Source organism: Rhincodon typus, chromosome 1, assembly GCF_021869965.1.
Source record: "Rhincodon typus isolate 14 chromosome 1, sRhiTyp1.1, whole genome shotgun sequence".
Lineage (NCBI taxonomy): Eukaryota > Metazoa > Chordata > Chondrichthyes > Orectolobiformes > Rhincodontidae > Rhincodon > Rhincodon typus.
In genome coordinates, this window is record NC_063332.1 from 46,269,831 (window position 1) to 46,286,270 (window position 16,440).

The 16,440-nt window shown below is 40.5% G+C and overlaps 1 protein-coding gene across 1 annotated transcript in view; it reads right to left on the reverse strand.

The window, feature by feature from the left end:
- The window catches only part of si:dkey-245n4.2, a 28,967-nt gene extending 13,965 nt beyond the window's left edge, over positions 1-15,002 (reverse strand). Inside the window, exons 1-3 of the mRNA XM_048595547.1 lie at positions 14,844-15,002; positions 14,573-14,663; positions 10,778-11,182 (exon numbers count right to left, since the gene is read on the reverse strand). Of these exons, the coding sequence (XP_048451504.1) occupies positions 10,778-11,182; positions 14,573-14,633 (466 nt within the window). The 5' untranslated portion in view covers positions 14,634-14,663; positions 14,844-15,002. The remainder of the gene's footprint in view (positions 1-10,777; positions 11,183-14,572; positions 14,664-14,843) is intronic.
- Positions 15,003-16,440: the final 1,438 nt, after the last annotated feature.

Genomic DNA, 16,440 nt, shown 5'->3' on the forward strand with positions numbered 1-16,440 from the left:
ATTAAATACTTGAAGTAACAGAAAGAACAAATGAGGGTAATGTAGTAACTATAAGACAACATGTAAAATCCAGGGTCAAATGAATGAACAGGAAGCTTGCTATAAGACAGAATGCTGAAGTTAGGTAAAAGCAAAGTACAGAAGATGCTGGACAATGTGGGTTGTGGTGAGAATTGTGGCAAAATTGCACAAGACTCCAGCCATGCTTATTTGATATTGGGAACAATTCACCGTATGTTTTAACTATATTCTGGGTGTCAAGGTGAGATTCTCACTAGGTAGCGATGAGTTGCCTATTAAGGGGGATTATTGTTTGCTAACAAGTTTATTTAATGCATTTCTCGCTTCATATTGTCCCCGAGACTTGGATACTTCAGCTCACTGCATGCTCCAAAAGACCTCCAATGTTGTACACCAGGCATAAACATGGACACTGGTCACAAGTGGTTTTTAGGGTGCAGAAGAATGACCAGCACTGTTGAAAGAAGGTTCACGATCTTCTCCACTATGCCAGGGTAAGTGCTACATTCTTCTGTCAGCTACCTCACACTCATTCTATCTCTGATACTGTACCCACCTCCCATTAAGTCACATGCTCTGCCACTCTCACCATTGCCTAAGCACTTTCTCTCACTGGCTCTTACTCTGACTAATTTCCCAAACCAGTAACCCACTATGCCGGCTGCATAGTCTCTTCATTCCCTCAGAAAAACTCACCACCTCTCCAGCATTATCAGCCATGTCACCTACTGTAATCTCTCTCATTCAGGAAAAGATAGCCCATAACAGAGTAGAGGGAGGCTGTAAGGGTTAATTGAATATCAAAATTTGGCTCCTCACTTCCTATGGGGACAGAATCCTTGCCCTTGCAGGAGAAGACCAGAACCACTCCAGTGAGGATGCCCAGATATCCACGTCCTGCCAACTGAGCAAGTACCAGTTCTGAGGAAAGGTCACTGGACCCATAACGTTAACTCTGATTCTTTCTTCACAGATGCTGCCAGACCTGCTGAGCTTTTCCAGCAACTTTGTTATTGTTCCTGATTTACAGCATCCACAGTTCTTTCAGTTTTTACCTCTCTTCATCCCACTGCATCTCTCACATTAACTCCTCTGGTCAGTTCCATCCATTGCATACCATTTCTAACCACTGACTTCGACACCTTCTCACTTTTTTTTTTGCAGGTACAGCCAGCACCTCCATGACCTCCGTGGAGAAATATTGGATCCACCAGAAGCCACTTCCTAGATCACTGAGTATGAAAGTACAAAGGAAACACCGAGTGTCTCAGATGAAGGATCAGTAACGCTCCCTCTTGCACCATCCGATACTGACATCTTGGTGGAAACATTAGGTTTCAAAAATATAGAAGCACAATCTAGTGAGCACCTCACTGCAACAGCTCTGTAGCTAGCTGAGGAAGGAACTCTCCAGGCCAGTGGCACTTGGAGAACTGCCAGAAACCAGGCACCTACTCAGCCCCAGGCAAAAGGGGACGCTGAGGTGGCAATCAGTCACATGATCCACGTACACAGGGAGGAAAAGGAGCAACAGACAATTAAGTGGGTTGCAATTACCCTTATTTCCCAGAAGCTGTAGCAGTGTGATTGTCTGCATAAGAGGAAGAAGAAAACTTATTGAGCACACTTCCGCAGCATGAGTAACAATGGCTTGTAAATTTTTATATAAATGCTTGTGCTTTAATGAAACATCTGGTTGTTAGTCTCTCTGTGTAGGACCAAATGATATTATTACATCATCAGGCATCACTCATGGCCACAGAAGAAGTGCCACGGACAGAGATATGTGCTGACAGCCTGCTGTGTTATAGGAAAGCAAGATGAACAATGCGTATATATGGCATCCTGGCACCTTTAGCCCTTCTCAGGTAATATCCCCATTGTTTCATAGACTCTGAGCGCAAAGTGTTGCTGTCAATGAATTGTCCAGCAGTCTCAGTGACATTGAGGTCCAACACATGGAGGATGGGAGGCAATGCATTAGGATGGCCAGGCAATAAGGATGATCCAGGTCTGCATAATGTGCAGTAAATGAGCCTGTGAGCAATGTTACAGAGACAGTAGAAGGGTCTAGACCTGAAACGTCAGCTTTCCTGCTCCTCTGATGCTGCTTGGCCTGCTGTGTTCATCCAGCTCTATACCTTGTTATATCTGTGAGCAATGCTATTTCCTTTTAAGTCTCTATCATGGTGCCACAGATAGCCACTTCCCTCATTGTTCAAGTTATTTACCCCATCCACTCCAAGTGTGGGTGTAGCCACTTTCTTCCCCTTTGCCCACTTTTGATTCCCAGCACGATGGAAGGTGACAGTGAGTATTCCTCTGTCAGTGGCTTCCAGACTCCATCTTAACATGTCAATAAGCCCTGAACATCCCTTTTTTAGTAGCCCATCCTTTAAATTCAATATACTTTGCACCTCCCCAGGTCCCTACCCAACCCAACACCGGCACTTGCCTATCTTTCCCACCTAGCCCCTGGCATATGAGGTAAACATGCAAGGTGTGGTCATGCATAGCACCCTCCTTTAACCAAGGTTCTCTCAACTGTCGATGACCACAACCTGCACTCCTATAATGTAGCTGCAGCCTTTCAATGCTAGTTACTGGTGTGGTTTCCACTGCAAGTCTGCACTTCCACAGTGGACTGTCAATGTACTGGAGAGGCAGCATGGTCATGGGATTGACAGGGTGGCAGATACTGAGTGTTAATATCCCATGGGCAAAATGTGTGCGCATCTGTTGTGTATGCATCATGCCCTAGACTGCACTTTGGTCATAGGCAACATGGAGGTCATTGGTAACAAGTGAGGAGCTGATTCTGCCAGGTTTCCGTGTTGAGTTTTTCCAACATCTAGCCTTGATAAAATAAATATTAAACTGGGGGATTGTGCCATTAACAAGGAATAATCTCCCTTAATTGGCAAACTGCAAGAAACTCACCACACCCCTTGAACAAAGCATAAATGATAAAGTGAGTTTTTTCCCCAAATGTCAAGATGGGCCTCGCCAAGCTTCTCATTCATCTCTGCCACACACTTCACTGTAGCCCATGTCCCTCAGACCCTGACAAAAATCCACCTATTGTACCTATTCCTGGAAAAAAAAAACACAGGTTGAATTAAGGCACAATGAAAGGGTTAAATAGAAGATTTACACTGCAGCCGATCCAGACTAAACTCTAAATTGGCTAATGGTGACAGGGATCAAACTGTAGAAAAGGCCTACAAGAGCAAAACACTATTGATGCTGGAAATTTGTAGTAAAATCAGAAAATGCTGCAGCAGATCAGGAAGCATCTGTGGAGAGAAAGACAGTCAACATTTCAGGTCAATGTGTCCCTTCATCAGAAAATGTATATTCATTTTTGACACTGACATCATTTACCTTGAAGAACATAAAAGTCAACCAAAGCAAACTCCCTAACGCCCCTGTCCTTTCGCTGAGACCCCAACCCCATTTAAGTAAATTGCAACAAACTAACATGCAATGAATGTAAGAATCTGCTGTAGCTTGTCTACCTATCAATGTAAAGTCAGACAGGAATTTTCAATTCTGATTGGCCTGTTTTTGTGTCTCCCCCATGAAATTGGGAAGGGATAGTCAATGCATAGGCAATAAATCAGTAAATAATCAAGTCAAAAGAAGCACATGGGTCTGACAGCCTTTTCTCATGGTCTGTATTCTCAATTGGCTGCGTAGCTGGTTTGCAGAGTGACACCGACAGTGTGGGTTCAAGTCCTGTACTGGCTGAGGTCACCATGAGAAACCTCAGCCCTCACCTGAGGTGTGGTGACCCTCAGGTTGAACGCACTACCAGTTACCTCTCTCTCTAATGAGGGAGCAGCTTATGGGACTATGGTGATTCATTTCACTTTTTTTAACATTGACAAATTATTGTGGAGGCAGTGGCATTGTGGTAATGCCACTGAAATGGTAATCTAGAATCCCAGGCTAATGTTTCGAGGAACAAAAACACCTGAAAAGATCCTTCTGAGGAAGGGTCACCAGACCCGAAACATTAACTCTGATTTTTCTTCATAGTTGCTGCCAGATCTGCTGAGCTTTTCCAGCAAATTCTGTTTTTGTTCCTGATTTACAGCCTCTACAGTTCTTTCCACTTTTAATGTTTTGACGACATGGAGTTGAATCCTGCCATGGCAGATGATGAAATTTGAGTCAAGATAAAAAAGATCTGGATTAAACGGCTAGTCAAATGGTGACCATGTTAACATGATAACCAACGTGCCATCTTTACCTGGTCTGGCCTGCATGTGACTTCAGATCCACAGCAATGTGGGTGACTCTTAACTGCCCTCTGGGCAATTCAAGATGGCAATAAATGCTGCCTAGCCAGAAATACTGTCAGCAAATACAAATAATCCATGAAAAAATCCTAAGTGTCACTTTTTTTGTCTACTTGGACCTCACCATCTTCCAATCCAAAGATGCTTCTAAAATAAATACAACATAAGTTAGAGAAAGACATGGAGCACTTTCCCCCTTACAGCACTTTCCTCCATATTTTAAAAATTGGATTTTCTTTCTGTATTCCTCCCGAGATGTCCCAGAACCTTGAACTCATTGTATACTTTTGGCAACAGTTTTACTAAGTTGTCCAATTTCACACCATCCAAGTTGTTGGCATGAAATGTATTTTTCAGTGGTAATCCGTAAACAGATATTTGTTGCAAATGGTTGGTTGCAGGCTGAAGTATCCTGGAAACAGAATGTGAAATAAAACTGAATTGTCTCAGGAGGGGGTTAGTTAATTTAAAAGACTGGGAAAAAGTCCTGCTACATTCAGAACAAACCCAATTTAATGAGTACAACAATGTCAACGTTCAATCTATTTTCACTTAATGCCAATCTGCATTTAAAACAGTGAAAATTAGAATAATGGTATTAAAGTAGTGTAGCTAACCTGGCCTAATATTAACATGATATTCAAAATGCTACATTATAACCAGAGGAAATGAAAGCTGGTGATAGTCATTTACTTGTAATAGCTTAAACTGTATGTTATATACTTTAAACATTAGCTTTCTTTGGCATAACACTGCTGTAACTTTCAATCATTTTCATTTTGACACCTACAATTTAATCCGTGGTTCACTGTTTCCAAGTACAAGTTACTTCTAAAATGCCTTTTCATTCAGAAATAGCTGGTGCAGCCATCTTAGGGTTAATAGAATTTCACTTTTAGTCAGCAGAGAATATTCACTGGAGGAATGCTTCAACATAATGTTCTATTCTGTTGTTGCTATGGAGAAAGCACAAAGAGAGAGTCTAATAAAGCAACAGAGGATTTAGTCACCACGAAGCAAAAATCAAGTGTGAGATATCCACAGCACACTTGCTTTTCATCAAGACTATACTGCACCAGTAACAAATCCAAACTATGGAACAATCTCAACATGCACAGAAAAGGAAAAATTTAATCAATGATGCTATGAGAAATTTACCTCTGACTTCACTAGGAATATGCTAAACATCAAAAATAGGTCAAATCTTACTCCTAAAATAACGGTGAGCCAAACGTCACTCACCCTTTTCTTTTAGTAACTAGAAATTAGGAATTTAAATAAAAATTCAGCCCACCATGTCTGCACCAGACTACAAACAGCAATCCAGCCTAATCCCACCTTCTTGCTCTTGGCCAACAGCCTTTTAGGTTATGGCACTTCAAGTACAGATCCAACCTTTCAAATGTTGTGAGGGTTTCTGCATCTGATACCCTTTAAAGCAGTAAATTTTAGATCCTTTTCACCCTCTGCCTGTAACGAATTTGCCTTAAATCTCCCCTAAATCTCTCACCCTAAATCTATGTTATGGATCTCTCAACCAAGAACAAGTCCTGAGTGTGATTCAAAGTTGAAGCTTCAAGCTGACAGTCAGACACGCAACCCATTTCGACGACTAGACCTCTCTCCACTCTTTCCAAATTCCTCATAATTCTAGCCATTTTAACTAGATACCCTTTCAAACTCCTTTTCCCAGTATCACAAAATTATTATGATGCAGAAGGAAGCCAATCAGGGCACAATGTCTGCACTGCTCTCCGAAAAAACATTAAGACTTTGTCCTGCCTTTTCCCCATTACCATTCATATTGTTTCCATTCAAATAATCATCTAATCCTCTCTTGAAAACACCAGGCTGACCAATCTTTTCTCACGGCTAAAATTTTCAGTTCAGGCAACATCTTTGTCAACGTTCTCTGTACCCTCTCTGAAGCAATCACATTTTTCCTGCAAAACTGCAAGTAGTATTGCAGCACCAGCCTAACTAGGGTTATATCTTGTTCTTGAACAACCTCCCAGCTATTATATTCTATGCTTCAGCTAATAAAATGAAGTATCCTATAAGTCATCATGACAATCTTTTCTACCTGTCCAGCTAGCTTTAGGGATTTGTGAACGTTCATTGCCAATATACCTCTAAACTTTCCAATATTCTACCATTTATTTGTGAATTCCTTTGCTTTGTTAACTTAACAAAACGCAAGATGTGGGCATTATTGGTTAGGTCTGCATTTTATTGCCCATCTGGGAGTGAAGAGTCAATTGCTGTGGGTTGGGAGTCACATGTAGACCAAAACGGGTAAGGGTGGCACACTTTCTTCCCTAAAGGATATTTTTACAATTGACAGTTATTACATTGACACCATGAGGTTTTTCACATAGTTACTGAATTCAAAATTTCACCATCTGCCATGGTGAGATTCAAAACCACACACCACACCATTGGTCTGCATAGGGATTACTCATCCATTTATATTGCCACACCTCGCTCAATATTCTCACTTTCTCATTCCATTTGCCACTACTTGGCTCATATGAACACCCTGTTAATATCTTTTTCTAGTCTAGAGCTTTCTCAAAATTGCCTCAAAACATCTTTATCGTGCCCGCTACATTCAAGTCCAAACCATTGAAATACACATATGTGTAATCAATGCAACAACTTCAGGTGATGGGCAAATGAATAGTAAAACTCAAATATCCAAGAACATCCTGTCTGTGTTGCACATCTCTGCTACTAGCTTTGTGGAAATGACTCTTCGCTAACTGCCTGACCGGTGACATGCACTGAACAGTCTAAAGTTCCTCCAATAGGTGTGGACTTGTTCAGCCAAATGGCCTGTTTCCAAACTGTAGGGATTCTATGAATCTATGACTCTAACAGCTTATTAGGCACAAAATAAACTCACCACAGAAAGTTTTTCTGAAGAAGGGCCCCGACCAGAAACAGCAGCTTTCCTGTTCCTCTGATGCTGCCTGGCCTGCTGTGTTCCTCCAGCTCCACACTTTGTTACCTCCATGTAAAGTTATGTGTTATCAGCTTAAATCCAAATGTTCTTTCAGCAATGTTAAATGTTAACAACGCACTAAGTATTACTTACTGCTATATAACTCTGTGGCACTACCAATTGACCATTAATTTCATCTCTTCAAGTTTCAGTTAATAAACCATAAAAAAATTTAAAATGACAAACTTAAATCTTTACCTTTCTGTCTTTTCCTCATCTCTTATAATTCAATCTTTCTTTCTCTTTGTTTAGTTCTTGTTATGTGTCTGATTTGATGTTGAATTTACTGAACAACTTGTGTTTGTATCGCTCCTTTAATGCAATGAACCATTTCAAAGCACTTTACAGGAGTGATATGAAGCAAGATACAACTGAGCCACATAGAGAGACACTAAGTCAGGTACAAACGTATAGAAGCAGTCCATTTAGCCCTTCAGGCTTACTCTGTCATTCAATATGATCATAGCTGATCTGTTTATGTTCTGAATTCCACATTCCCATTGTCCCTGATAACTTTTGATTCCTCTGCCTAACAAGAATGGCAATCTCTGCAAGACATGTCAGATCATTGACACGGACACTACCATCACACGTGGGAACACCACCACGTGCATGGCAGATACTCACGTGACTTGGCCAATGTTGTCTTTCTCATACACTGAAGGCAAGGATGCCCCGAGGCACGGTATATTGGCAAAACCATGCAGACGCTACGACAATGGATGAATGGACACCGCGTAACAATCACCAGACAGGGATGTTCCCTCCCAATGGGGGAGCACTTCAGCAGTCAAGGACATTCAGCCTCGGATCTTAGGGTAAACGTCCTCCAAGGCAAACTTCGGGGTATGCAACAATGCAGAGTCATTGAGCAGAGGCTGATAGCCAAGTTCGGTACCCATGAGGACGGCCTCAACCAGGATCTTGGGTTCATGTCACACAACAGTGATCCCACCACACTATACACTCTCACACACACATATACATACACACACAAACACACACAGATCCTCTCTCATGTGCACACACACAATTTTTCTCTCTCCCTCTCTCTCTCTCACACACACACACACACACACGAATCTATGGGGTGAACTTGTAGTTGCAGATACATTCTATTTTGCTCAAAAAGCACACAATTTATAGACAGTCAATGTGGCATTTTATAAATTCCTACTTTACAAATAAAACCAGTCTGACCCCAAACCGAAACACAAACAGATTCAAAACAAGGCCTCAAACCTAATATTCATTGCCTGACCTAAAATGCCACCTCTTCCTTACACTGATAAAACCTTTAGTTCTCTCAGGACATTGACTTCAAAGAAATTTGGGGATTTACATATACATATTAATTAATTAAAGCCTTCTAACCGATTAAAGATTTAGCACATCATCAGCGGTGTGAACCTTTGATCTTTTGTGCCTGATGCCACCTCTCTCACTAACACCTGAAGAAGGAGCGAGACTCCGATAGCTTGTGTTTTCAAATAAACCTGTTGGACTATAACCTGGTGTCGTGTGATTTTTGGCCTTGTCCACCCCAGTCCAACACCAGCACCTCCACATCATAAGAATCTATTTACCTTCCCTGTAAAAATATTCAATAAACCCTCTCCACCATGTTCTGAGGTGGAGACTTCCAAAATCACATAACACTCTAACAGAAAAAAAAAACTCACTTCATCTGTCCTAAAAGGGTGTCAAAGGTGTTCCCTAATCTGAAAACAGTATCCCTTAGTACTGGACTAATCCACAAGAGTTCTCTCATATTATACTTCGTTTACCAGATCTTTGCCCACTTACTTAACCTATCTATATCCTCTGTAGCATCGTTACAATTTCTTCACGGAGGTTGCTGACAATATTAAGAAAAGAACAGCATGGACCCCACTCAGTCAAACATTACAAACATTCACATAAAATGAGGATACCAAATTTGCCTATTCTCACTTCAAAATAGGCAATGCCCTAGTGGTATTATCCCTAGACTATTAATCCAGAGACACAACTAATGTTCTGGGGACCTGGGTTCAAATCCCACCACAGCAGATGGTAGAATTTGAATTCAATAATAATCTGGAATTAAGAGTCGAATGATGACCATGAAACCATTGGCAATTGTGGGAAAAATCCATCTGGTTCACTAATATCCTTTAGGGAAGGAAATCTGCCATCCTTTCCTGGTCTGGCTGACATGCGACTCCAGACCCACTGCAATGTGGTTGACTCTTATTGTCCTCTGGGTAATTAGGCAAGAAATGCTGGCCAAGCTAGCGTTGCCCAAATCCCATGAATGAACAAAATAAAAATCTGTAAGGGCATATGCAGGTCACAAGTTGTGGTCTCCAACAAGACATTGGTAAGGTCACATTTGGAATACTGTGCACAATTCTGGTTGTCCTGCTATAGGATGGGCGTTATTAAATAAAAAGATGTTATGGGACTGGTAGATTTGAGTTATAAGGAGAGGCTGGATAGGCTGGGACTTTTTTCCCTGGAGCATTGGAGACTGAGCGGTGGCCTTATAGAGGCTTATAAAATCATGAGGGGCTTAAATAATGTGAATAACAAAGGCGTTTTCCCCAAGATAGGGGAGTCCAAACTAGACGGCATAGATTTAAAGTGAGAAGGGAAAGATTTAAAAGGGGCGTGAGGGGCAACTTTTCACACTGAGGGAGGGGCATATATGGAACGAGCTGCCAGAGGAAGTGGTAGAGATGAGTACAATTAGAACATTGAAAAGTCATTTAGGCAGGTACATAGCTTGGAAAGGTTTAGTGGGATATGGGCCAAATGCAGATAAACGGGACGAGTTGAGCTTAGGAAATCTGATTGAGCCGAAGGGTCTGTTTCTGTGCCGAATGACTCTGTGACTAACATGAAAAACATTCGGCCTATCCAATTTCTAGCCCATAGTCATTTCTTAGCTGATCTTTAGAACCTTTGTCATGAGACCTTCAATTTATAAACATTTTGTTGTTAATGAATATTCCCCGAAATTTTCCAAGTGATGTCAAAATTGGTAACAGGACAATTGCTCCACAACGTGTAAAAGAAACTTTGTTTTTAACTCTCTGGTTAAAATTCTTTTAATGTGTAAGTGAATAATAAGTATTATATGTAAGATATTGATTTTAATCTAGAAAACCATAATATCATGATTCTGAAACAAAATAAGGCAAATGCTGGAAATCTGCAATTAAAAATATAAAATACTGGAAATATTCAGCAGGTCTGGAAGCATCTGTGGAGAAAATATACCATATTGTCTGGTAGTTATGTTGGATGTCCTTAGTTTGCTGAAAACCAAATATTCAATTTGCACATACAACAAGAGTGAAGGGATGGTTTTCTATATTACTCCAATGGTTTATCAGAATACTGCTAAAATCTAAACCTTAGTTAACACCAAAAAATGGAAGAAAAACCAAAATTTTTGTAGTACCTTCATGTTGCCAAATATGGTTAGCCTCTTTACAGATGATTTGATCTTTTAAAGTTCGCCACTTGCTTAATTTGCCTTTTTCGTGGGAGATGTGAACTTTGTTTGTCCCGTGCTTTACGCTGAGATGCAAGCTGAAACCTTCAAGAGTTAGATGACCCCGTTTGCTACATATCCACGCCTGATGTTGACCACTGGCACAAGGTTCCAGTTTCACTGTTCCAAATTCATTAGCTTTGTGAACTGTCAGACACTGCTCAGTTTTAAAGCTAACTATGGAGTTTAGGCGGGAATCCCATCTCCATTGCTGCTGCTCAGAATCTGGATTACATTCAGTGAGAGATATTCTAGTCTTCTCATTGTTTGCACGGATACATTTGTCCAGATGGACATTTTTGATGTTGAAGCCTAGAATATTTAATAGCAAAGTTAGATGTAAAACAACTTAAATAACATTATACGTCAAGGAGGAATGTTTAAAAGCATTAAATATACATGTAGTTAAAATATGCAGACACATTTATTCACTTTCTTTGTAATATTAAAAAGTATCTACACTCTGAAGGAATGGACTTGATGAAGAATGGCATTTCAAATTTTGTACTTTCCTACATTCTTAAATAAACAAATTATCTTTGGTCTAAAATCACTTGTTTTGTTGTCATTAAAATAATTATCCCCAGAACAAACTTATAATTCTACAGGTTTGTAAAAATTTAACCAAAGTATTATTTTGCTTAACCAATTAATTTTAACTTACACACCCCAGGACAAGAATGTAAACTCAAAGTTATAGGTGAGGAATATAAATATAATTGTCTTCCTGACTTTTGGAATTCTGCTGAAGCACTGGAAATATTCCTTAATTCATGAGGGATTAGAACAGAATCAAAGTTTAAATGTCTGTTTGAATTCTGAAGAAATTCATAAAAACATCCACAAGTGAAAGTGAATTATGAATTATATGTATATTGAGATAGACGGAGACAGGTTTGGGCAAGAAAAGGTTGAACCTGGGGCACCAACACTAACTAACCTGGAAAGAAATGCGTAAACCTTAATGTGAAAGCTTCAGCACAATTGTTTAAAACATCATTACAAAGCAGGAATACTATGCTGTTGATGGACAATAAAATATTGCAACACACGTAAGCAGAATGTTAGGGATGAATTCTGCATGCCCAGCAAAATACTTCCTCATAATAAAGGGAAATTGGCTATCTTGATATAATCTGCTCACATATAAGCTTCACATCATGAATTACTGAGTGAGAAAAGCCCATTCAGTTCATCTTAGTTCATCCAACCAGAAAATCTCTACATTCTCGCAAAACACCATTTACTTTATTCTTAAATAAATCCAAAGATGTCTTCTGTTGCCTACCTGAGAGTCTATTCCATGTTTTGATCATTCTGTACTCAGCAGAACTGAAGGACATTAACAACTGGCCAACAGAGTTCTAAGCGGAGTGTTAGGAAGACCCTTTGAAATTCATCAAGCTGCATATTACACCCCCCCCCGATATATATTGGCTGGGGCAGGACATCTAATACAGTGAGGTGGTTAGCTTACCATGTTTCCACATACTCGTGAGTTGCCCCTCATAACAGAGTATAGGTACTAAAAATAGGAGGCCAACAACCTAAGTAAATAAATAACTAAGGATCAATTGAGTTTTTTAAAAGCTCAGTTGACCCCAACATTATAATGTCCACATCATAACACGGTTGGCCTGGCAGTCAGGTGGATATGGGATTCATAATTCTTTATAAAGTGGGTTGGGGGCTTCTTTAATTGGAGGGAATTTGTCCATCAGGGGCACCCTGTTAAGAAGATTAAAAAAAAAATGCTTCCTTCCCACCCACACATTCTTTCAAACCCTCACCCCTACCCTCTCTTGACCCTCCTTCCTTATTTTCTAGAAGTTTCTCAGCCCAAAGCTCAGACTTACCCAGATCCAGGATTCATTCAGCCTCCTGCATGAGCCTGTGAGTAATCTCAGCAGCACTCAGTTGGACGCTCGAGCAGTGCTGCTACATTGTGGGTGCCAGATTAGATTGTCAACAGGTTCTGAGGGTGGGATTCCTTTTCAGAGAGAGAGGGGAATGTCCCACTAAGACCTTGTTTCGCCTACCTGCAGTGATTTATAGCTGTGGGATAGGCTCTAACCAGCCAGACAGTTGGCCACTAACTTTTCTTCTGTGGGGAGTGGAGCAAGTAGTTTGCCATACAGCCATAATTTTCTGTCCATTGTTACCTGGAGGAAGATGGCACTGTTACTGAATTCTAATTCCCTTGTCCCCAGTACTGCAGAACAGTGCTATATGAGTTCTACATTTTCAACCACTTTCTTCCTCACCTACTACAAAGACTTTTCTCCTCCTCTTAAATAAGTGTTTACACAACCAATGCTTTGTTATATTATCTGCTCTAATTTGCACTATTGCTACCCAGGTCCATTTAGCTCAACTATTCATATACATAATCCTAATACTCCACTGAATTTAATAGTCACATGTCTCCAAATCTTCTACTTCACTGATCCCATCTAGCACACTCTTCTCAATTGCTAGCTGTTTGCACATTCAGTGTAATTTCTCGTAGCACAAATGGGCATACAATGCTCATTAAGGCAGACTACAACGGCAACTCTACACTGTCACAGTCCTCAGACCCTTCAAAGAACTAACAGGCCCTCACCCAACTTGTGTCTTCGGAGTTAACAAAGTGGATTGACAAAGGTAGTGCAGCTGATGCTGTGTACATGGTGTTCAAAAAATATTTGAAGAAGTGTTATGTAACAGATTTGTTATCAAAATGAAAGTCAATGACATTCAAAAACAGCAGATGCAACACAGATATGAAATGGAGTCAGAGACAGAATACTTGAAAGACTAAACCTTTTTTCCCAGACTGAAGGGAAGTCATCAGGGATTGGCTTTAAGGACCTATGCAATTTTTGAAATACATTAATGACATGGACTTGGGTAGAGAGAGTATGATGATACCAAACCTGGGAACATGAGGAACAATGAGGAACAAAAACTTTAGGAAGGCACAGACTGCTGACACGGTAAATGAAATTTAATGCAGTGAAACATGAAATCATATATTTTGCAAGGAAGACTGGGGAGAAACAATATATATACTAACTGGTAACATTTTAAAGGGTTACAGAAATAGAGAGACAGAATTTGTTTCATTAAATAAATTTGGAGAAGGTGGCACAGTGGCTCAGTAGTTAGCACTGCTGCCTCACAGCACCAGGCACCCAGGTTCAATTCCACCCTCGGGTGACTGTGCAAACTCCACACGTTCTCCCCGTGTCTGCTGGGTTTCCTCTGGGTGCTCTTGTTTGGTCCCACAGTCCAAAGATGTGCAGGTTAGGTGGATTGGTCATGCTAAATTGCCCCGAGTATCCAGGGATGTGCTGACTGAGTGGATGAGCCATGGGAACTACAGGGATCGGGTGGCTCTTCTGAGGGTCAGTGCGAATTCGATGGGCTGAATGACTGCTTCCACACTGCAAGGATTTGATGCACAAAACAAGAAACACTTATCCTGATGTCAGTTTAAGCAATTCCGTGGCCAACAGTTATCACACTTTGAGTCAAACACAATTTTATTGTGAATGAGCCATTCAAATTTTATAGTCGGCCAATGATACCACAATTATTTATCTTCCACCATTGGGCCAGTAATGTTTTCCGTATTGGTTCTGCATTAGAAGTTTGTCTTATCTTATTAAATGTTGCATCCTGCATTTAATCAAATATAAACAGGGAAATTAACCTTACCTTCAAACCTCTCTATTTGAAGCGAACAGAAAAGGAATAACACCAAGATGATACTCTCCATTGTGGCTTCACGTCTTTCTAACGGTACTATCTGAAGGAAGGGTGGGGATAAGCGTTAAGTTACAACTGTTGTAATTGTATAACAGAAAGGACATGACACTTTTTTTGCTTTTAACTGAACGTGGGTAGATAACAAATATCGTATACAATTAAAACAAGTTTAAGAGTTCCCCTTCTGTGGTTGTGTTCCCGTTTGCAAAATATTACTCACCACGTTGTGTTATTAGTTCCTGCTTCGAGGCTGGCAGATAATTTCGTAACGATTTGTTTTCCCAAAGCAAATAAATTGGACCGAATGCTGGAACTTAAAGTAACACAGGCTGAATTGTTGAACAGCCTGGTTTGACATGGGCCCTCTAGCGCTTGGTTGAGTCAGTGGTGGGGGGAATAAATAGAATTTATTTTCAGATGAACAGATGCGATTTATAATGATTCAAACAGTGAAGCAAAGTGACTGCAATCTCCAGATTGGCACTCATACTTTAAATAATACCTTCAACTGTATCCTGTTAAAAGCGGAGACAGATTGTATTAAAAATATTGAATTCCCAGTGACCAATTGGAGGATTCCCAAAACAAAGATTTCACGTTTCACGACGTTTATTGTGATAAACGAACTAAAATAGACATGCCCTTAAGATTATTATTAGGAGGGAACTAAATTACAAAAATCACATGCTTTATGAAGTATTTAGCGCCCAGCAAAAAAAAACTTATGCTGCATTCACTTCAGACAATATCATCCCTCCCAAAGACGTCAAATCGCCATGGTCCCACAAGACCATAGGCCTGCTGTCTTATTAGACAGACAGGTGGTGGTTTACCTTCACGGTCACCACTCCTCAGGCCAGGAGAAAGACTGGTAAGTACAGTCCTTCATGATAAACTCAGTCAGTGTGGGAATTGAACCCATACTGTTGGCATCTCTCTGCCCCTAACTGACCTCCCCAACATTACCCTTCTCACCACCCCATTACCATCAAATCAGACGATCAATCCAGGTACAATGAAAAGTGCAGGACGGCATGCCAAGAGTAGCACCAGACACCCCTAAAAATTTGTTGCCAATTTGGTGAAATTATGAAACAGGATTACTTGTCAAACAGTACAAGCAGCAAGTGATAGAGTTTAGCAATTCCACAACCAATGGTTCAGATTTAGGCTCTGCAGTCTCTAAAGTTTAGAAGAATGAGAAGAGATCTAATTGGAGTGTATAAGATGTGAAAGGGATTGACAAAGTAGATGTAGAAAGGATATTTCCTCCTGTACGACAATCTAGAAGGAGAAATCATAGTTTCAGGATAAGGGGAGATGAGGAGAAATTACTCCTCTCAAAGTGTCATGAATCTGTGGCATTCACTGCCCTAGAGTGGGGTGGGTGCCAGGACTTTGAATAAATTCAAGGAAGAGATGAAAAGATTTTTTAATTAGTAATGGGTTGAAGGGTTATGAAGGGCAGAAAAGTGGATTTGAGATCAAGATGAGATCAGGCATTATCATAATAGTAGAACAGCTGTCAGGGCTGAATAGCCAACTCCTACTTTTGGTTCTCAAGTCCTGCACATCCAATTGGAAATGGTGGTGGACAATTAAACAACTCATTGGAGATGGCAGCTCCACAAATATCCCTATCCTCAATAATGGGGAGCCCAGCATATCACTGCAAAAGACAAGGCTAAAGTATGTGCAATAATCTTCATCTGGAAATGTTGAGTGGATCCGTCTCGGCTTTCTCCAAGCAGTCCCCTGCATTACAGATGTCAGTTTTCTATCAATTCAATTCACTCCCCTGTAGACATTGGATATTG